This window comes from Bubalus kerabau, chromosome 21 (genome assembly GCF_029407905.1).
Source record: "Bubalus kerabau isolate K-KA32 ecotype Philippines breed swamp buffalo chromosome 21, PCC_UOA_SB_1v2, whole genome shotgun sequence".
Taxonomy (NCBI): Eukaryota; Metazoa; Chordata; class Mammalia; order Artiodactyla; family Bovidae; genus Bubalus; species Bubalus kerabau.
Window position 1 is genome coordinate 33,802,272 of NC_073644.1, and position 23,034 is coordinate 33,825,305.

At 36.4% G+C, this 23,034-nt stretch overlaps 1 protein-coding gene across 6 annotated transcripts in view; it reads left to right on the forward strand.

The window, feature by feature from the left end:
• Positions 1-23,034, forward strand: part of SS18 (SS18 subunit of BAF chromatin remodeling complex) — a 75,482-nt gene that overhangs the window by 11,119 nt on the left and 41,329 nt on the right. For all 6 annotated transcript variants that reach the window (XM_055559622.1, XM_055559626.1, XM_055559624.1 and 3 more), the window contains exon 3: positions 3,161-3,245. In XM_055559622.1, coding sequence (XP_055415597.1) covers positions 3,161-3,245 — 85 coding nt within the window. The remainder of the gene's footprint in view (positions 1-3,160; positions 3,246-23,034) is intronic.

Below are 23,034 nucleotides of genomic sequence, written 5' to 3' on the forward strand. Positions count from 1 at the left end.
CATCATCAAATATAAGATGTTGAATATGTTTTATATCTGCCCTTTGTTTATTTAGTTTTCTTATATAAAATATACTGCTTTAGAAATTATAAGCATATACATTAAAAACTGCTTCAGTGATAAATTAGTAGTATTTATAGAATAAAAAAAGTTTCTCAGAAGAATATTTGTAGAATAGAGAATAAGCTTATTTGATGAGTACTGTAAGAAGAATGCAGTTTTACCAGAAAGAAAACCTAATGAAGTTACTTACAAAAGACCCATTAACATTTTTCATTTTTACCTCTCCCCTTACATTAGATAAAAAGATTTGGCTGTTGGGACGGCTGTAGCAATTTGACTTGTGTTCTGTCAGATTGAATTGATTAACATTGTATCAGCATTCATTTCCTCCTTATGATGATTGTTCTGTAGTTATGTAAGGGAATATCCTTATTTTTGGGAAACTGACAATGTAGTATTAGGAGTGATGAGTATTATGTCAGTAACTGACTCTCAGATGGCTTTGGAAAAAAGTGTGTAGTTGCATGCATATGTATGTTGATTTGTGTGTTTAGAGATAGTGTGAGACAAATGCAAAATGCTGACAGGGAGTGTGGGAGAGAGATATTTGGGAGTTCTTCATACTATTCTTGAATTTGGGATTATTTCAAGATTAAAAATTAAGATTTGAAAGTTAGGGAAATGTTTTAAAATATTTGATAAAAGGTGCTGTATTTGAAGTTATTTAGAACTGCAAGCACTTTATAGATCCACTCTGACTGCCAGTATTTTATAAATGGGGCCTTAAGAGTGTGGCAGATTAAATAGTTTAGTACTGATTTACTGAGTACCAGTAACCATGACTACAGTTTTTCTTCAAGGGTCATAAGTAAGCCATAGTTCTTAGTAACGTTGGCATTTTTGTTTTTGATAGGGCAGTCAGCAAATCTCATATCTGAGTATGTGTATTAGAGCCTTACCAGTACTCAGAAAAAGAGGAGAACTTGAAGGAGTAGCCTTTGAAATGCATTATATGTTCTAATTAAAAATGGCTGGTTGGTTTTTTAAAAATGGCAAGATTGTGGAACCCTGCACCTTAAATTCCATTTAAGATCCCTACGGAATAATGAAGTAGTTCCAGCTGGTGGTGCCTGTCAGTACTATTTGAAGAATTTCAGTGGCATAATTATGAATTACGAATAACTGAAAAATATCATTTCTTGGTCCTTGTTTGTATAAGGGTCATTGTAACAATATCACGTGTGATTGAGCAGCACAGTGTATAATATATGTGAGGAGGAAACGTAAAGAACCTGTAGGCTTGTTTTTAAACAATAAAAAATAGTAACAAAGGGAAACAAACCTTGGGAAGTGTTAGGTATGTCTTACCTCCACGGTGGTGATATTTTCACAGGTGTTCATGTATGTCCAAACATCAAATGGTGCATATAATATGTGAAGTTCTTTATAAATATCAGTTATAACTCAATAAATCTAAAAAAAACAAGCAAACTACAAAAGCATAATCTTGTTAGTTAAGAAACTTCAAGTTCAGTGAGAAATAAGTTTTGTTCCCCACTAAATAAGAAAAAAGTGATGAAACCAGTTTTTCTAACAGGAAAAAGAGTTTACTAGTTTTTCTAACAGCAAAGAATTTGCTAGGATTTATGGTGTCTGTTTTAGAAAATTACTGCATTTGGGATCTGCATTAGAAGGCTTTAGCAGAATAAAGGTGTTTTTTTACTTATTTCATAATTTTTATTTACTGTTTATTAGTAAATGAAATTCTACAAAAATAACGATCTGATGCAGATTTTAAGTTTGTATTTTGTGTGTTTACCAACACTAGTAATTGAATCACTGCTAATTTCAGTCTGGTTTCATTGGAATTAATTTTTAAAATTATGAAGAGAGGCTTAGCAAAAATTATTCACAAGTAAATAAAATAGCAATAAACTTGTTTAACCACTTCACACCAATAACGAGAGTTTGCTTTATTTTTTAACATTAATTTGTAATGGTGTTGGTGTCCTGTTCTTTACTCCATCTCAGTGCTTTAGCTTGTAACTTTTTTTTGGTAATTCAGTTCAGTTGCTCAGTCATGTCCGACTCTTTGTGACCCCATGAACCGCACCACACCAGGCCTCCCTGTCCATCACCAACTGCCGGAGTTTACCCAAACTCATGTCCGTTGAGTTGGTGATGCCATACAACCATCTCATCCTCTGTCGTCCCCTTCTTCTCCTGCCTTCAGTCTTTCCCAGCATCAAGGTCTTTTCAAATGAGTCCGTTCTTCGCATCAGGTGGCCAAAGTATTGGAGTTTCAGCTTCAACATCAGTCCTTCCAAATGAATATTCAGGACAGATTTCCTTTAGGATGGACTGGTTGGATCTCCTTGCAGTCCAAGGGACTTTCAAGAGCCTTCTCCAACACCACATTTCAAAAGCACCCATTCTTTGGTGCTCAGCTTTCTTTATAGTCCAACTTTACTACTGGAAAAACCATAGCCTTGATGAGACGGACCTTTGTTAGCAAAGTAGTGTCTCTGCTTTTTAATTGGAGACACCTATTTATTGTCTTCTCGGAGAAGGCAATGGCAACCCACTCCAGTAGTCTTGCCTGGAGAATCCCATGGTTGGAGGAGCCTGGTGGGCTGCAGTCCATGGGGTCGCTAAGAATCGGACACGACTGAGCAACTTCACTTTCACTTTTCACTTTCATGCATTGGAGAAGGAAATGGCAACCCACTCCAGTATTCTTGCCTGGAGAATCCCAGGGACGGGGGAGCCTGCTGGGCTGCCGTCTATGGGGTCGCACAGAGTCGGACACGACTGAAGCAACTTAGCAGCAGCAGCAGCAGAAACCTTTCTAAACCTCAATTTCTTCATCTATAAAATGGAGAAAATAAGAACCTTTACCTCCTAGTGTTGGTTTGATGTTTAAGTATATAAAGCGTGTTTAAGTATCTAGCATATGACGAGAGCCCTGTGTTTATTTTTGTCTTTGAATGTACTTATTAGCAGTTATTTTGCAGAAGAACTAGGAAAAAATTGAAGTGCTGCTGATGTTCATGTAACAGATCTCTTACAAAAAACTTGAGAAATAGAATGCTGTTTGTGTGTAAACAGATAGGAAGAAAATTATTTTTTAATATTGACATTTGTTTTGTTTTAATAGGTATCAACAGATGTTGCATACCAACTTGGTCTACCTTGCTACAATAGCAGATTCTAATCAGAACATGCAGTCTCTCTTACCAGCAGTAAGTACCTTTAAAATAGTGGGAAGTGTAGATAATTTTTGTATTGTTCTGTACAGAAGAACCGATTTTTGTTGAGTGATTCTGAGATTTGTTTAGGAAATCCTGCCCTCCTCTGAGAACATGTAAAATTCGTTTACATGATCTATTAGCTTTAATCTTTTGCCTTCATATTTAATTTGAATTAATTCAGCTAGAATTGATTCGCTGCCCAAGGAAGTTACATCTATCCATCTATTCATTCACCCATCCACCTACCTATTTATTCATTTATTTTGATGTGTAATCACACAAATTATTTAGGAACAGATCTGTAATATTTTAAAGCAAATCCCTATCCATCATGTATGTAATTTAATATGCATCTCTAGCAGATAAGTACTGATATCCCACGTAACAAACTTAGCCGGAATCTCTTAATGTCTTATAATAATTAGGATGTTTTCAATTTTCCCCAGTTATATAAAAATAATTTGAATGTTTTGCTGGTTGTTTGCCACAGAATCCAAACAAGGCCCACTCTTTGCTTTGGTTGATCTGTGTCTTAGGTCTTTTTTAACATGTATCAGTTTTTTTCATTCTCCATTTACTTACTGAAGAAAGAGGGTCACTTATTTTGTAGAATTTCTCACATTCTGGATTTGGCTGTTGGTAGCCTCATGATCCTTTAACATGTTCCTTCATCTCATTTCTATTTCCTCTGAATTGGCAATTTATAGATGTAGAGGCTCAACTATAATTAGATTTAGTTTTATGTTGAATATTTCATTGATTGTGCCATGTGAGTGTTGCTATTGTATCTCGTTTGGAGGAACATATTCTGTTGTCCCATTTTTAGTGATGTTAAGATTGATCAGTGCTCACAGTTGATACCAGTTCTATCAGACCGTAATAAAGTTCCTCATCTACCTTTCAGTTAATGGGTTTATCAGTCATTGGTGCTCTTTGGTTGGGTCCGTTGTTTCCTAGGATCTAAGAATGATAAATTTCTCATTTTACAGTTCCTCCTGCATTGTACTTCTTCTAAAAAGGAAAACTTCAGCAAATATTTGGTTATCTTGAAATAGAGTTCCTATAGGAAAGTCATGATAAAGTCTTGATTCTATTCTTTATCAATTTTTTAATCAATTTATCAGTTTTCAGAATAACAAGTTGGTCTGTGGCAACTTGCAAAGGATGACCAAGGATTTTGTCTTTGTTTTTATTATTATCTGAACTTACACATTTCTATATTTTTAACACGTTTAAATCCATTGAGACACTGTGATGCTCAAGTTTTCTCACCTTTGGTTGGTGGAAATCCCTTCCTTTGGCGTCTGTGTCCTGCTGACATGATTCCAGTATTCTTGTAGAGCTTATTTGCTTTAGAATTTGTGAGAGAGATCAGACTGACTATATTTCTGCCCCAGAACTATTCTGCCCCAGCTGTTTTTTCAGCTAGCCTTTTTTTCTGTGGGAGTTGATATTTAGAGACCACAATTTGGATGTTTGGGGCATTTGTTATTAAGTTTGAGTTTGGTTGTTGTTCAGTCACTAAGTTGTGCCTGACTCTTTGTGACCCCCTGCAGCCCACCAGGCTATCTTGTCCTTCACTATGTCAGAGTTTGCTCAAACTCATGTCCATTGAATTGGTGATGCCATCCAACCATCTCATCCTCTGTTGCCCCCTTCTCCTCCTGCCCTCAGTCTTTCCCAGCATCAGGGTCTTTTCCAATGAGTTGGCTCTTTGCATTAGGTGGCCAAAATATTGGAGCTTCAGCATCAGTCCTTCCAATGAATGTTTGGAGCATTTTCAGTGGACAGAGGTAGTAAGCATGTTTTTTATTTTTAAAAATAAAGAAAATATTAGTGATATTTTTCATCTCAGGAAAGGTTTTTCTTTTTAACTTAATTAATTTTGTATATTAGTGTCTCTTTCTAAAAATCTTGATAGCAACTTTATAGTCATTTGTTTACTTGGTACTACTATATATTAACATAATTTCACCATAGCAATATCAGGGTTGCCACTAACAATAATAGGCTTGTCCTTAAGATATATCTCACTAAGGGTATATAATGAATAAATTTTGTTTTGAATCTGAAATAAGGTGATTTTTTTACCATAATGTTGATTACCAGCTAGTATAAGGAATTGGTTTGATTTCATTTGTTTCCAGGTAGATAATTCTCTTGCAGCATTATCTATTGGGAAAACAAAGCAAAATATCTTTTCTCTACTTCTGTATGCTGCTGCTGCTGCTGCTAAGTTGCTTCAGTCGTGTCCGACTCTGTGTGAGCCTGTAGACGGCAGCCCACTAGGCTCCCCCATCCCTGGGATTCTCCAGGCAAGAACACTGGAGTGGGTTGCCATTTCCTTCTCCAAAGCGTGAAAGTGAAAGTGAAGTCGCTCAGTTGTGTCCGACTCTTAGGGATCCCATGGGCTGCAGTCCACCAGGCTCCTCCATCCATGGGATTTTCCAGGCAAGAGTACTGGAGTGGGGTTCCATTGCCTTCTCTGTCCAGGCTCACTGCTGCTGCTGCTGCTAAGTCGCTTCAGTCGTGTCCAACTCTGCGAGACCCCATAGATGGCAGCCCACCAGACTCCTCTGTCCCTGGGATTCTCCAGGCAAGAATACTGGAGTGGGTTGCCATTTCCTTCTCCAGTGCATTCATGCATGCTAAGTCACTTCAGTCATGTCTGACTCTGTGCGACCCAATGTACATCAGCCCACCACTGTCCACAGGATTCTCTAGGCAAGAATACTGGAGTGGCTTGCCATTTCCTTCTCCACGCATAGTCAAGACTTGTAATAAGTCTTGATGTATATTAGAGAAGTTCTTTACTTCTTCCTTATGTTCCTTTTTTTTTTTTTTCCAAGACTATCCTGGGTACTGGTCCTTTGCATTTCCTTATACACTTAAACTTATCAGTGTGTTCACTATAATCATTCCATTGTGATTTTCACTGAGATGACTTTGACTGTCAATCAGTTTGGGGAGAATTGATGTCTCTGGAATACTGAGTCTTTCAAATCATGATCATTGCATATATTTTGATTTATTTAGCCCTTTACTCCCTGTCAATGAAGTTTTGTGATTTTTCTGGAGAGGATTTACACACCTCTCTTTGGATCTGTTGCTAAGTACGTTGTCTTTTTAAGGCAATTTTAAAATGGAATCTTTGTGTTTTTTTGTTTTATTTTGTAACTGTGATTGCTTTTTACATAGAAACGCAATTGGTTTTGAATCCAATTGTTCAGTTCTCATCTCTAATAATTTTTCTGTGGATACTTTCGTTTTCTCTATTCACTGCTATATCATTTGTGAATAATGAGTTTTGTTCTTTTCTTGCCAGTCCTTACACCTTTTATTTATTTCTTTTGCCTTACTTCTCTGGCTAGGACCTCCAGTACGTTCCTGAGTAGAAGTGGTGACAGGACATCTTAATCTTGTTCCTGATCACAAAGGGAAAGCTTTCACTGTTTAACCATTCCCTATGATGTTCCCTGTAGTTTTTTGGTAGATACCTTTAATCAGATTAAGGAAGTTCCCTTCTGTTTCTTTTGTGCCAAGAGTTTATATATTGAATGGATGTTAAATTTTATTAAATACCTTTATTGCATCTAATGAGAGGATCATAGTTTTCTCTTTAATCTGCTATTTACTTTATTATTTATTTACAGATTAATAACTTAATCTGTTATTTCTCTTTAATCTGATTTACTTCTTATTGTTCAGTCTTGAATTTTTTAGTAATTAACCTACTTTTTCATGACCTACTTGGTCATGGTCTTTTTAAAAAAATTGTAGTTTGTTGAATTTTTGATCAAGATTTTTATGTGTGTTCATGAGTGTAATTGCCTTTTAGCTTTTCTTTCTTATAATGCCTTTGTCTCTCTTTTGTTTTGAGGTTATGCTGTCTTTATAAAATGAGCTGCAGAATTTTCCCACTTTTTCTTATCTGGAAGAATTTGCATAATATAGCTATTTCCTAGATGATTGGTATAATTCTTTAGAAAAGCCATCTGGATCTGGAGTTTTCTTTGTGAGAAGACATTTATTTACCTGCTCAATTTCTTTATGGTTATAGGACATTTTATGCATTTCTATATTTTATGAGATACCTATTTCAGTAAATTGTGCTTTTTAGCATTTTATCTAAAATTTCAAATTTATTGATAATAAAGTTTGTAGAATAATCCTAACATCTGTTAGGGTTTTGTAGAATTTTCCTAACGTCTGTAGGATCTGTAGTGATAGTTTCTTTTTTTTAATCCTCATTGTAGTTTATTTGTGCCTTCTCGTTAAAAATCTTTTTTAATCACAGTTGCCAAGTATTTATTGTATTTTTTCTCTTAATCTTTTTAAAGAATCAGTGTTTGTCTTTGATCTTTCCCTGTTGCATTGTTTGTCAAACTCTGTTCTCAGAACTGCATTATATGTAAACATTACTGGACACTCTGAGGAGTTTCATATGTTATATATATGATGTATTTATTTTATTTTACTTACTATACTACTATTTTATTTTACTTACTATACTACTATTCATTTAAAATAAATAATATTAAACTCATTGCATGTTAATATAAATAAGATTCTTTAAAGAAAAAACAACTATATCTTTGAGAACTAATTTAGTGAAGTAAATGATACTGTTTAATAATTTTGCAAATTTCTTTTGAATGTCTGGCTTAATAGAAAACATCTGTATTTTCATATTTACTTCTGAATTCGATCTAGCATAATATGTTTTGGTTGTTTCCCACACAAATAGGAAGTTTGTAAAGGGAAGAATATTTTTAGCCTTTTCAGATTGTTGTGAATAATCTGATAGTATAGCACATCTCAGCAGGTGGTGTTTTTTTTTAAAGGTTAGTTGCAGTCTGGAAGCTGTAATTTTATCAGTACATTTATCTTACTCCGCTACCTTAAAGTTCGTTGGTCTCTCTTGCACTTTTGGAGGATCTTTTACTTATGCAAGATTTCAGAACATCATGATTTGCTCATTTGGAAAATAATAAATTCACTTAGTTCTGCACATTTTCTAAATACTGATATGTTTCATTATGTGATACCAAAAACCACATTTGTTGAAATTACTGCCAGTCTTATCAGAAAAGTCTCTTATATATTGGGATGCTGTCAAGCTCAAGATAGAAAATATGTTTGCCAAATTCCCATTTCTTCCTTGAAAAGTCAAGGATCATTGGCAGTGTGATCTTTGGCAACAAGTACTGCCAGTTGTTTTCCAGGCTCACTGTGTCCAGTTTTGAGGAAATGTCTGCCTGGATAAGTGTAATTTGTCTAGAAATTGTTCTTTGAAGTAAAGTTGGTGTTCCATGAAGGGAAGTGAAAGTGTTAGTCGCTCAGTTGTGTCTGACTCTTTGTGACCCCATGGACTGTAACTGACCAGCCTCCTCGGTCCGTGAATTCTCCAGTCAAGAGTACTGGAGTGGGTTGCCATTCCCTTTCCCAGGGGATCTTCCCAACCCAGAAATTGAACCTGGATCTCCTGTGTTGCAGGCAGATTCTTTACCATGTGAGTCACAGATGTTCCATGAAAAAACGAACCCCAGTATTCCATGAAAACAGTGCCTAAATCAGCAAGCAGCTCAGTCACAAAGTGTTTTCATTTCACTTTGATTTGTGGCAGATATGTTTATTATTTTCTCATTTTGTCATCACATGGAGTATTTAACTGACATGGAGAATTTAATAAATGAATAATTTTTACTGCTTTATCAAGGACATTCGTAAGTGAAAGAGACTTTATTTTACTGCCAGTCTGTGACAGTCAATAATACAATGATTTAAGTAGAGTTTGATGCCTTGATATAAGCCTGCATCTGTTATGTCCACTTTTGCTGTTGCACCATGATATTATAAATACCAACATAGCCTAAAAGGCAAACATCATCTTAGTACTATTATGGAAATAGTTTTGACCTTTTGGATTTCCTAAAAGAATTCTTGAGAACCAGACTCTGTGATATTACTCTTTTGTCTGTTTTTGGCTATGGCTCGTTTCTGATCTTACTTATTGTTTCATTTTATTTTCTTTCACTGTATCTTGCTGTTCTTTTTCTGAGTTTTAAGATGAATGCTGGCTTCCTGAGGTTTAATCCTTCCATACTCATTTATGCATTTGAGGGCATAAATTTCTGTCGAATTAGTTCTTTGGTGTAGCATATTCATACTTATTCAGTTCCACATATTTTATAATTTCCATTGTTATTTCTTCTTTGTACATAGGTTGGTAAATATATTTCTTAGTTTGCAAGCAGGGAGATTTTATTGTTTCTTTTTCTTAATGGTTTCTGACTTCATTGCATTGTGGGTAGTTAACGCTTCATTTCAGTTCTTGGGAATTCTTTGAGATTTGTTTTATGGTCCAACATATGGTCAGTTTTTACAAAAGTTCCATGTATTCGTTAGCCCCTGAGTGCAGAGTCCTTTATATGTTGACTGTTTCAAGTGTGTTAATCTTGTTTGAATCTTCTATTACTGATTTTTTTTTAACGTTTCATTTTTGTGTTTGTTCTATCAGCTACTGAGAGGTGTGTGTTTAAAATGTCCAAGTATAGTTATAGATTGACTGTTTTCCCTTGCAAAGTTTTAAGATTTTATCACACCTAGGCACTGTTAGTGGGTGCTTATATGTTTAGAAATGTTACAGCTTTCTGATTCTTTGTAACATGTGTCATTATGAAGTATTCCTCCTTGTCGCTAATTATGCTTTCGGTCTTAATATCTACTTGTCTGGTTTTTGTGTAGCTCAGTCCGCTTTCTTTAGCATTTTCATGTTGTATCTAGCTTTCCATTTCTTTGTGCTAGAGATACCTGTTCTATGAATAATATGTAAACTTTAAAAAAAAAATCCAATCTAACAATCTTTGTTATTTACTTGAAACATTAAATCCGTTTATAGTGAACATAATTGCTCATATATATGGGTTTAAACCTACCATCATATAAACCTACCATACAAACACGTTGTGTTTGTCTCATCTGTTTATATTCCTTTTTTCTGTTCTTTCTGTCTGGATAATTTTTTTGTTATTCCTTTTACTTTATGCTCGTTTTTATATACTTACATGCTTGCTATTCTTTTACTATATAGGTTACTATACAGTTAATTCAAGAACCCTCAGATACTGTATTTCTATTCATTTTCTCAATGACTTATCTGTTGTTACACATTTTAAATCTGTGACTGTTTACTCACAAGTGATTATTACTTTTTTTTAAAGTTAGTATTCGTTAGAATTATTATTGTTGCCAATTCTGATGCCTTTCATTCCTCCCTTCATTTTCAGCCTTTTTTCTCAAATCATTTCTTTTTTTCCTTCTAAAAGAACATATTTGAACATTTCCTTTTAGCACTGGTTTGGTGGTGGCAAATACCTTCAGGTCTTTTTTTTTGTATATGTGAGCTGAAATTTTTCTTTTTTTTTTTTTTTACTATCATTCTTATAAGATGCTTTTGCCAGGGACAGATTTTAGGTTGGCATATGAGTACATTAAATTAATAATTCTGTTGTTTTCTGGCCTTTATATTGACAGCTGTGTCGATGTAAACGTTTTTACTTTGAAGGCAGTTTGACTGTTTGTGTTGAAGAGTTTTGCTTTGTCTAGAGGTTTTTGCAGTTTTACTGTGATCTCTCTAGGTGTTGTATTTATCTTCTTTCTTTTTATTTATCCTGCTTGGTGTTTTGTTGAGATTTCTGAAGTCTGTGGATTGAAATCTTTGATCAGTTTTGGGAAATTCTCAACCAGCTTTCTGTCCTGCCTGTTGTGCCCACAGCAAATGTAGCCCCAGATATGGGCCCATGTCTCTGCATTTTTTTTCTTCTGGAGCTTGGCCTGTACATTTTTAATTGCTTTGTCTGTTCTTCTATGTCATGAAAAATATTTTTCAAACATTTTCTCCAGCTTTTTTGTTGTCTACCGGGGAGGATTTGAATGACCTCCTCTGCCATCACCCTATGTGATTCCTTTAAGTATTAGAATAGAATTCTATTTTGCTATCCATAGTATATTAATTATTTTTTATGGCTTCTCAGATATGCCTGTTTCACTGGAGAGAGAACACACTTGCAGAAGGACTTCTAAGTACTGGGTCCTTTGAGTACTGTATTTCATCCTCAGAATTCTTTAAAATATTGGTCCCATTTCATGGTTGAAGAAACTGAGTCTCAGGATGATTCGGGTGTCTTGGTAAGTGGTAACATGACCCTTGAACCCACACCTTACTGAAAGCAGTTTATGCATTACATCAGTCAGTCATGTTACTACTAGGATGGAATGGAAATAAAAGTTTGACCCCTTTGCTCTTAAGTTTGTGTATCAGGGTAGGAGTTGGCTAGATTTTTCTAGAGCTTGAATTGAATCTAAATTTTACAACCTGCAGTGACTTGATTGTTCTGTTGTGTTGTTAGGTAAATGAATGCCTTAATCACTTTTGTTTCTTTTTTGTCTAGCATTGTTCTTGTCCTTAGGTGTTAAATTTGTAAAGAACATGTTAAATGAATGAGTCTGCTTATAGTCTGGGGACTATACTGTGGATTTAAGATGTAGGCTAAGAATTTCGCTTATTGTCACCATGGTGGCCTATGGTGATTTTTTTCTTTTCTCCTGTTCTAGTACACCTGAAAGATATAACACTTTTCTGATCATGTTCTTGTCAAAACAGTAACACATTACAGGATTCTTAAGTCAGGGCATTGAGTGTGGAGAGGGGACATTCTCCCCCAGGCTGTTACCGGAATCCTGTGGGTGGCTGGGGAGTGAGCAGTGTGCACGGTGTTCTCAGGTGATCCTGTTACCCCTTCCGTATCCCTTTGGCCCAACTAGTGGAGAGTCTCTGTAACTTATGATACTGTGCAATTCTGAATTTTGTCAGTTTGTCTTGATTTGAAATATTGTCTTCATAGAATATGGAAATATCTTAAAGTCTTCAATTCAGTTCAGTCACTCGGTCATGTCCGACTCTTTGCGACCCCATGAATCGCAGCACGCCAGGCCTCCCTGTCCATCACCAACTCCCGGAGTTCACTCAGACTCACGTCCATCAAGTTGGTGATGCCATCCAGCCATCTCATCCTCTGTTGTCCCCTTCTCCTCCTGCCCCCAATCCCTCCCAGCATCAGAGTCTTTTCCAATGAGTCAACTCTTCGCATGAGGTGGCCAAAGTACTGGAGTTTCAGCTTTAGCATCATTCCTTCCAAAGAAATCCCAGGGCTGATCTCCTTCAGAATGGACAGGTTGGATCTCCTTGCAGTCCAAGGGACTCTCAAGAGTCTTCTCCAACACCACAGTTCAAAAGCATCAATTCTTCGGCACGCAGCTTTCTTCACAGTCCAACTCTCACATCCATACATGACCACTGGAAAAACCATAGCCTTGACTAGACGGACCTTTGTTGGCAAAGTAGCGTCTCTGCTTTTGAATATGCTATCTAGGTTGGTCATAACTTTCCTTCCAAGGAGTAAGCGTCTTTTTATTTTATGGCTGCAATCACCATCTGCAGTGATTTTGGAGCCCAGAAAAATAAAGTCTGACACTGTTCCACTGTTTCCCCATCTATTTCCCATGAAGTGATGGGACCGGATGCTATGATCTTTGTTTTCTGAATGTTGAGTTTTAAGCCAACTTTTTCACTCTCCTCTTTCACTTTCATCAAGAGGCTTTTGAGTTCCTCTTCACTTTCTGCCATAAGGGTGGTGTCATCTGCATATCTGAGGTTATTGATATTTCTCCTGGCAATGTTGATTCCAGCTTGTGTTTCTTCCAGGGCAGCGTTTCTCACGATGTACTCTGCATATAAGTTAAATAAGCAGGGTGACAAAATACAGCCTTGACGTACTCCTTTTCCTATTTGGGACCAGTCTGTTGTTCCATGTCCAGTTCTAACTGTTGCTTCCTGACCTGCATGTAGGTTTCTCAAGAGGCAGGTCAGGTGGTCTGGTATTCCCATCTCTTTCAGAATTTTCCACAGTTTATTGTGATCCACACAGTCAAAGGCTTTGGCATAGTCAATAAAGCAGAAATAGATGGTTTTCTGGAATTCGCTTGCTTTTTCCATGATCCAGCGGATGTTGGCAATTTGATCTCGGGTTCCTCTGCCTTTTCTAAAACCAGCTTGAACATCTGGAAGTTCACGGTTCACGTATTGCTGAAGCCTGGCCTGGAGAATTTTGAGCATTACTTTGCTAGTGTGTGAAATGAGTGCAATTGGGCGGTAGTTTGAGCACTCTTTGGCATTGCCTTTCTTTGGGATTGGAATGAAAACTGACCTTTTCCAGTCCTGTGGCCACTGCTGAGTTTTCCAAATTTGCTGGCATATTGAGTGCAGCACTTTCATGGCATCATCTTTCAGGATTTGAAATAGCTCAACTGGAATTCCATCACCTCCACTAGCTTTGTCTGTAGTGATGCTTTCTAAGGCCCACTTGACTTCACATTCCAGGATGTCTGGCTCTAGGTGAGTGATCACACCTTCATGATTATCTTGGTCGTGAAGCTCTTTTTTGTACAGTTCTTCTGTGTATTCTTGGCACCTCTTCTTAATATCTTCTGCTTCTGTTAGGTCCATACCATTTCTGTCCTTTATCGAGCCCATCTTTGCATGAAATGTTCCCTTGGTATCTCTTATTTTCTTGAAGAGATCTCTAGTCTTTCCCATTCTGTTGTTTTCCTCTATTTCTTTGCATTGATCGCTGAGGAAGGCTTTCTTATCTCTCCTTGCTATTCTTTGGAACTCTGCATTCAGATGCTTCTGTCTTTCCTTTTCTCCTTTGCTTTTTGCTTCTCTTCTTTTCACAGCTATTTGTGAGGCCTCCTCAGACAGCCATTTTGCTTTTTTGCATTTCTTTTCCATGGGGATGGTCTTGATCCCTGTCTCCTGTACAGTGTCATGAACCTCCGTCCATAGTTCATCGGGCACTCTGTCTATCAGATCTAGGCCCTTAAATGTATTTCTCCCTTCCCCTGTATAATCATAAGGGATTTGACGTCCCTTATTCTCTCTAGCTTTTATGGAGAACCCAACAGTGTAGGTTCATAGCACGCATCTTGAGATTTAGTTACTCATTTCTCTTGCCCATCCTCAGGAAAGTAGTAATTATTGAGAAGCCAATGTGGTAAAATGTAGCTTACCATAGAAATTCATTAAGCTACCGCAGAATTTTCTGATTCAGAATTTACCATTTACTAGTCCATTCTCACCTTTTGCTCAGTTATACACTTTACTGAATTTTTTGCAATTTTTAATAATAGCATTTATATTTTTCCCTGTAGATCAGATAGGACAGTAAAAATTATTATTGTTTGTATTCAAGGCAGATATTATTTTACCATCACCTAGTTAAGAACTATCACATAGGAAAGACAGATTTCATTACAAACCTACGATTATTTCAGATTCATTTAACACAGAGGCACCATTTTACATATTTTGCTAAAGAATATAGATATTGCCATTTGTGTACTTTGAAATAAAAAATTTCCTTCTTAATACTGGTCAAAGTTTTATTTGAAGTCTGTTTGTGACCAAATTTTCATTTTAAAAAATGAGTATTTTGAAGCTTAAGTTGTTTGAAAAGCAACATTAGCAAAGGAGGAGGGGTTTTAGAGAAACTAGAAATAAATCAATCCTCATAGTAAGGGGAGCAACAGAGAGTTGGACCAATAAAGAAAAGTGGGGCTAGAGAGGGGAAAAATCAGCTGCAAGGGAAGCAGTTGGATTAGAGATGAAATAGGAAGAATGGTGAATTTGGGAAAACTGAAATAGCAGAATACATATCACCAATTGGCAAAAAGGGATAGAATATACTAGTTACTAACTGTAGAGTGAGAAATTTTGACCCTGAAAGAAGACTCTATGTTTTAGGGTGATTTTACTCATGTTTTCCAGAATGAAGTTTTTCACTTTTTTTAACTGGTTGTAGGAATGGGAAATGTGCCCATACTTATATGTAAGCTCAACTCTCAGTTTTTAATCACCCCCTCAAAGAGGGATTATGTGTTTATAGTAATATTTCATGTATCTGAAACTAGGCCAGATCTAGCAAGCCTCTTCTGTTTGAATGAAAGTCAAGAATTAAAAGACCAGGAATAAATGGAAAAAGACCAAAAAAGGAGAAAGACGACTTACAAAGTCAGTGTACTAACCATTAGGCATTTTACTCCTTAGTCTGGGTCCTGGGTATTCTTTTCTTGTTTCAAATGCATTGTAAGTTTCTAACAGAAACTATTCTTAATTTTATATATGTTTTAACAGTTTGATTTTTCAATTTTAAGCCCATAACCAAAAAGCAGCAAATCACAAATCAGAACTCAGAGAATGTAGTCTGTGGACAGGCTTATTTAAAAGCAGTGTGCCTGACATCTGAGGTGACATTGAAAGAGCCCAAATATTTATACAAAGTTGGCATTGTTCAAAGTGCACACTATTCTGACTCCATTTAGTATGTGTATATAGGGTCCTGTCTACCTTATGATGTTGGAGGCATCACTGGAATATTGGTTTTCAGAGTTGGTATTTACTTTCTACAACAACAGTGGGCTTCCCTGGTGGCTCAGATGGTAAAGACTCTGACTGCAATGCAGGAACCCTGGGTTCAATACCTGGGTCAGGAAGATCCCCTGGAGGAGGGCATGGTAACACACTCCAGTATTCTTGCTTGGAGAATCCCATGGACAGAGGAGCCTGGTGGGCTATATAGTCCATGGGGTCGCAAAGAGTTGGACATGGCTGAGCAACTTTCACTTTCAATTACTATTGATTTAGAAAAGAATTATGAGAGAACAGTTTAAATTTTAAAAAGCTTTTATCTATTGATTTAATTTTTCTTTGGGAAGAACTTGGGGAGAAAATAGTCTTTTTTATTGTGGCAGTTCATTTTGAAGACATACAGTCTGGAAATATTTCTACAGAATTAAAGTTTTAGAGCTGAAAGGAACTAGGATAGTCATATAGTCTAGTGTTTATTTATCTTGGCTGCACATTTTAAAAGCTTTTCAGTTGATTCTATTGTATAACTAGGAATTGAGGATTTTATATTGCTATGTATTTTGAATGGGATATCCAATGACGCTTGAGGATATGTAAAACTTCGGAAAAATATGATTACTTTTTCTATAGTATCTACCTTCATTTGATATATACTGTGACCACTTTACAATATGAGAATTTACAATTACTCCATGATTCTATTACATGGAGAACTAAATGAAACAATTCAGGGTGTCCAGTATGTAGGAGGTACTCAGTAAATATTGATGGTGATGAAAATGAAGGTAGTATGCAATTGGAACATACACATGGAAAGAGAATTCAGATTTGGGAGTGTTTGAAAGAAGATTGGCTGGATTCAGTTACTGAATACCTATCCAGGATAAGGGAAGGAGTTTGGAGACTTAACTGATATTCATGCCATTCACTGAGTTTGAGTGTGTGTGCATTTAATTTTAAAAGAAGGCTGAAAGTTGATTGGAATTGATTGTCTTGGCTTTTCACTTAATTCATTATGAGCATTAAGTTTTAAAAAGAATCTCTAATTTAACCAGGTAATGTTAGGTATTCGGAGAAGGCAATGGCACCCCACTCCAGTACTTTTGCCTGGAAAATCCCATGGACGGAGGAGCCTGGTAGGCTGCAGTCCATGGGGTCGCTAAGAGTTGGACATGACTGTACAATTTCACTTTCACTTTTCACTTTCATGCATTGGAGAAGGCAATGGCAACCCACTCCAGTATTCTTGCCTGGAGAATCCCAGGGACGGGGGAGCCTGGTAGGCTGCCGTCTATGAGGTCACACAGAGTCGGACACGACTGAAATGACTTAGCATAGCAGTGTTAGGTATTAAAGATAATTTTTGTTTAATCTATTTTCTGTACAAAAAAAGAAAAGTCTTAAATTATTACTAAAAATCAGCTTAGAGAAAGTAGCCTTACACTTCATATGTTGTTTTTTTATTTCCTAAATTGCATTTTTGGAGGATGCCACACTTTAGTCTGAGTTAGCGCTGGGCACTCGATTAGCCTTTCCTTAGACAAGTGTCAGTAAAGCGATCATATATTTGTCTTCAGGTCAGTGACCATGTTGGCAGGGCGCTCATTAGTTACGATGTTTCACTGACTGAAGTTTGATATTATAGGATTTGCTGTTTACAAAATTAGCTGTTTGCAGGTGTGATCCAAGTGAAATGAAGGAACACATGGTTAGAGCTGTGGAATATTTTAAAGATTAGCAAGTTCTGTTTCATTTATAAATTTCAGCTTAATTTTTAGCACAGATAATAATACTTTGATGTTGTTAGAACATTAAGGACTGCAGAAAGCTATACAAAACCCATCTCCAACTTGTCTTCTTGCTGTGTTTTATGCAAATAAAAGCCAATGTAAATACATACTTTCCTCTTCTTTTCTATGCAAGTAGAACCATGCTGTACATACTGTCCTATTAGTTTGTTTTTTTTTTTTTTTGAATGAAAGCGTTTAAAATTTTATTTAGATTTATGGTACGGCCTTTTCTTCAATATTGGCATCTTTTCAGAGTGTTTCAGAATGTTTTAAGTGTTTGATGAACATGATCATGTTTATTTGGTCAGTGTGATAATGGTGAAGCTTGTGTTCTTTAACTTCTGTGAGTTCTCTTTGTTTGCTTTTCTAGCTACTCAGCTCCTTATCTTTTTACCTGCCCATGAAATGCTGATGATCTATCCTTGAACATTTTTTTTTTTACTATACACACCCATTCTGGGAGATTTCACTCACATTCCTGGTTTTTTTATATTCTTGACTTGAAGTTCCCCCTCCGTATTATTGGGCTTCCCTTGTGGCTCAGCTGGTAAAGAATCCGCCTGCAATGCGGGAGACCTGGGTTTGATCCCTGGGTTGGAAAGATTCCCCTGGAGAAGGGAAAGGCTACCCACTCCAGTATTCTGGCCTGGAGAAGTCCTTGGACTGTATAGTCCGTGGGGTCAAAAAGAGTCAGACATAACTGAGCGACTTTCACTTTCACTTTCTCCATATTCTTGGCTCCCAAATAGGTATCTTCTTGCCCAGGTGTGCACCGTGAATCTGGCTTCCATTTGGCATACCCAGTTTGAATATTCCTCACCACATGATGTGGGCGAAACTCATCTCTCTCAAGTTTCCTCTGTTCCCTGCTGTTAAAGGGGGAAAAAAAGTGCGCAGCCTGTATTTTCGTATTTCCTGTCTCAAGTGAGTAGTATAAACACTGAGTTCTTTCACTGAGAAACATAGTGATCATCTCAGACTACTCCCTTTTCTTTCACCAGCCACAGCTGTCTTCTTTCTCTTCTACCTTAATAAGTGCTGCAAAATAAAAGGTGTCTAATTAAGACATTTTGGTATTAAAAACAGAGCAAGACTGCAGGTGAAATGGTCTTTTGAAATGTCTATCTGTATTTTATATGCCAGAGCGTTCTATAAATGAAATTAAAGACAACAGTAATTCTGCAGTATAATTACATGCTATTTTAGAAGTATGTATATTTCAAGTACATTTGAAACATAATAGAAGTGATTAGTTCTTCTGTTGAGGATTAGAGAAGGTTTCATAAAGGAGGTAACCGTGCATTTCATAGAGAATTAATTTATGGGAACACATTTCTCTACGCTAATACAGGGAGCATTTTGTCAACATTGTTGCCTGTCTTGTCTTTTCAGACTCCTAGGAAAAATCATGATAGCCATTTGCTGGATAGCATGAATGAGGAATCGAGGAGACCTTCCTAAACTGTTTCAGATATGTGTAAAACTCATTTTGGGAGACTGGTTTTAGGACTAGGAAGTAAGACAAATAATGATATGAATGGGGCTTTTGTATCCAGTCTTGGTTGATTCATCAAGACTCTTGTGTGTATCTAAGGGTCATCTCTTTATCAGTTTTTAGAAATATTTATATGTGTATATGTATCTATCTGTATATGTAAAATATATGTAGCCTGTTTTGAATAATTTCCTTTTAATCTGTTTCTTTATGTCACTTGATTGCCTCCTTTGGGGAACTATTTAATGACAGTTACACTAATGATATTTATACAGGTCAAAGATCATTAAACTAAAATTTGTATTTTTTAGTTTCTTAAAATACTCTAAAGAAATAGTGAAGATATTTTATAGTTAGAATTATTTTTAGTTTTATAGCAAATTGTTTAAATTTGATGGCTTCTTCATTTTTTCCCTAAGTATTAGATGCCTACTGTGTGTTAGGCAATAGTTAATTACTTTACCAAAACACAAATACTCCTGCTCTTTTGGATTTTATGTTGTACCAAGCAAGGCAGGCGTGATAAATAATTAAATCATGTTGCCTGTTAGGAGATAGAAAGAGCTAAGGAAAGGAAAACAAATAGGAGAGGAAGAGGTGTATTGGAAATACTGGAAGCTGGGATGGAGTTTATAATATGAAATTAGAGTGGTCAGGGTAGACCTCTTTGAGAAGGTGAAGTCTGAGCTAAGACCTGAGAAAGTGTTTTAGGCAGAGGAAACAAGCAGTGGAAAGCTCCTGAAGTGAGAATGTGCCTGGCTTGTTCAAGGGACAACGGGAAGGTTGTTGTGGCTGGAACAGAATAAGGTAAGGAAGGTGTGTGAACAGAGCCTAATAGCAGGCTGTTGTAAGGACTTTGTTTTTCTCTCTGAAACCAGAAGCTCATGGAGGATTTTGAGCCAGAGAGTGGATTGATGTTTAACAAGTTCATTCTGATTACTTTGTGGAGAATTTACTATATTGATGTTTAACAAGTTCATTCTGATTACTTTGTGGAGAATTTACCATGGAGAAGTGTGGGTCGAAGCAGGGAGTCCTCAAGGAGGCTTTTGCAGTAATCATGAGCATGCGTGGTGATGGTGGCTTGTACTAGGGTGGTAGCAGAGGAGTTGGCAGTAGAAGTCAAATTGTGGGTTTGTTTTGAAGGTAGAGCCCAAAGGATATGTTGAAAGTTGGATGTAGGAGGCAGTATGTAAGAAGAGGTGTAAAGGGTGCCCCTGTTGGTTTTCAGCAGAGCAACTGGACGATGAAATTGCCATCAGCTGATAGATAGTGTTGGATAAAGGGATTTGAGGCTGAGGCCGAGATGTCAGGGACTCAGTGTTGTAGATTTTAAGTTGGAGTGTCTAATAGATTTCCAAATGGAGGTGTGGAGTTGAGTAGGCAATTTTGACAATCAAAAATCATGATCCCACCAGGCTTCTCTGTCCATGGGCATTCTCCATGTAAGAATACTGGAGTGGATTGCCATTCCCTCTCCCCTGGGGGGGATCTTCCCAACCCAGGGATCAAACCCAGGTCTCCTGCATTGCAGGTGGATTCTTTACCTGAACCACCAGGGAAACCCCAGTTTTTCATAACAATTATTTATTGAGTACCTCTATTTGATAGTTCAGATGGTAAAGAATATGCCCACATTGCCAGAGACCGAGGTTGGATCCCTGGGTCGGGAAGATAAGGAAATGGCAACCCGCTCCAGTATTCTTGCCTGGAGAATCCCATGGAAAGAGGAGCCTGTCGGGCTGCAGTCCATAGGCTTATAAAGAGTCGGACACGACTGAACAATAAACATTTCACTTCTATTTGATACTAGATGATTCGGGGCTACAGTGATAAGCAAATACAATTATGGGCTCAGTCCTTACAGAAATTAACATATAGTTTGGTAGACAGATGTTAAGTAATTATGCAAACATTTTTAGTAACAGTTGCAAATGCTATGAAGGAAGGGCATCTAGGACTAAGGGGGCAGATAATGGGGCCTGATGACCCTGAGGGTGAGGGAAGGCTTTCTTGAGAAAATGACGGTGGAGCTATAATTTATATAGAATAAAATTCATTCATTTAAATTGTATAGGTGGATGAATTTTGACTAATCCTTGTGACCACCGCTACAGGCAGGATATAGAATAATGCTGTCATTCCAAAAAAGTTCTCTGATGCCTGTTTTTTGCCCACTTTCAACTGGGTTGTCTTTTAAATTGATTTGTAGGGGTTCTTCCTATATTCTAGATACAAATCTTTTACTGACTATGTATATTGCAAATACTTTCTTCCAGTTTACAAATTACCTTTTTATTCTCTTTATGGTGTCTTTGGATGAACAGTTTCTAATTTAAGTGAAATCCCAATTTATCAGTCTTTTTCTTTTTTTTTCAGTGTCTTGTTTACAAAATACTTTCTTGTATAAGGGTCATGAAGATATCCTTGCTTCTGAAAGTTCGTTTATCCATGATTCATTGCAGATTAAATTTGTTTATGATCTGAGCTAGGAGTCAGGGTTCATTTTTGTTCATATGATGTTCCGTTTATCCAGTACCATTTATTGGAAAGATCAGTTTTCACCCACTGAATATAAATCATTTTGTTGTCAAGTGACTGTGTATGGGGGGCTGTTCCTCTGTTCTTTGATTGTGTTGGTCTGTGTATCAGTCCTTGCATCAGCCACATACCTGAACACTGCACATCAGGTAATGTTGTTCTTCTAGAGTCCTGGCTGTTCTAAGTCTTTTGTATTTCCATGTAAATTTTAGAGTTAGTCTGTTAATTTCTGCAGAAAGCCTGCTGGGATTTTGATTGAGATTAAATAAAATCTCTAAGCCAACATTGGAGAAACTGATACATCTCCACAATATTTAGTCTTCCAGTCAGTGAGGATGACATATCCCTCTGTTTAGTAAACCCCTTAATTTCTCTCAACAATGTCGCAGTGTAGAAGTATTGCACTTCTCTTGCTAGATTTATCTTCTAGCTATTCACCTTTTTTTGGATGCTATTATACGTGGTATCATTTTCAAAATTTTAGTTTTCTAGTTGTTTATTGGAAATGATAGAAATTATATATATACACACATATATAGGTGTGTATATATATGTGTGTGTATATATGTATATACCTATTTGTGTCTAGTTACTTGACACCTGTGTCGAGTTACTTTAGTGATTCTAACAGTTTGTTAAAGATTCTCTTGTTTTCTATGCACTCAATCATGTTATCTTTGAATAATAATTATATGTCATTACCAATCTTTTATTTTTCCCCCTGCTTTATTCTTTTTTTATACTGTTGATTTGTCTGTTGGTTTGTTTCTTTTGTTGAATATACGGTGTTAATGAATATACTTGTCTTGTTCCTGAATTTTTATTTTCTTCCTGAAAGTCCAGTATTTTCATCAATAAAAGATGATATTGAGTATACATTTTATTTTGTAAACTAGATTTATTAGGTTAAGGATGTTCTCATTCTTAATGTTTTAAAGTCTTCAGTGGATGTTGAATTTTAACAGATAATTTTCCTTTATTGAGATGATTATATGAATTTTATTTTGGTAATTTGGTGAGTTACAATGATTAATTTCCAAAAGTTAAATTAGCCTGCTTTCCTGAAATAAATTCCATTGGTTATATAATGCATCATCTTTTTTATGCAGTCTGAATTTGATTTGCAAAATTTTGTTTAGGATTTTTGTGTCTGTTCATGAGAAATATTGGCCTGTAAATTTCTTTCTTGTGATGTCATTGTCAGGTTTGGTATCAGAGTTTTGGTGGCCTCATTAAGACTTGGAAATTGTTCCCCATTTTTGTGTTCTCAAGATTGCATATGGTTCCTTGAGTTCTGTACTTGTCTTATTTTATTTCCTTCATTATACTATTTGGGGTTTGATTGCTGTCTTCCTGGCTACTGCAGATGGAAACTTATTAATTTTTCAACCTTTCTTAAAAATGCATTTTAAATATGCATTTTCAAGCTATAAATGTTCATGGTTTAGCTGTATCTCTCTTTTTTTT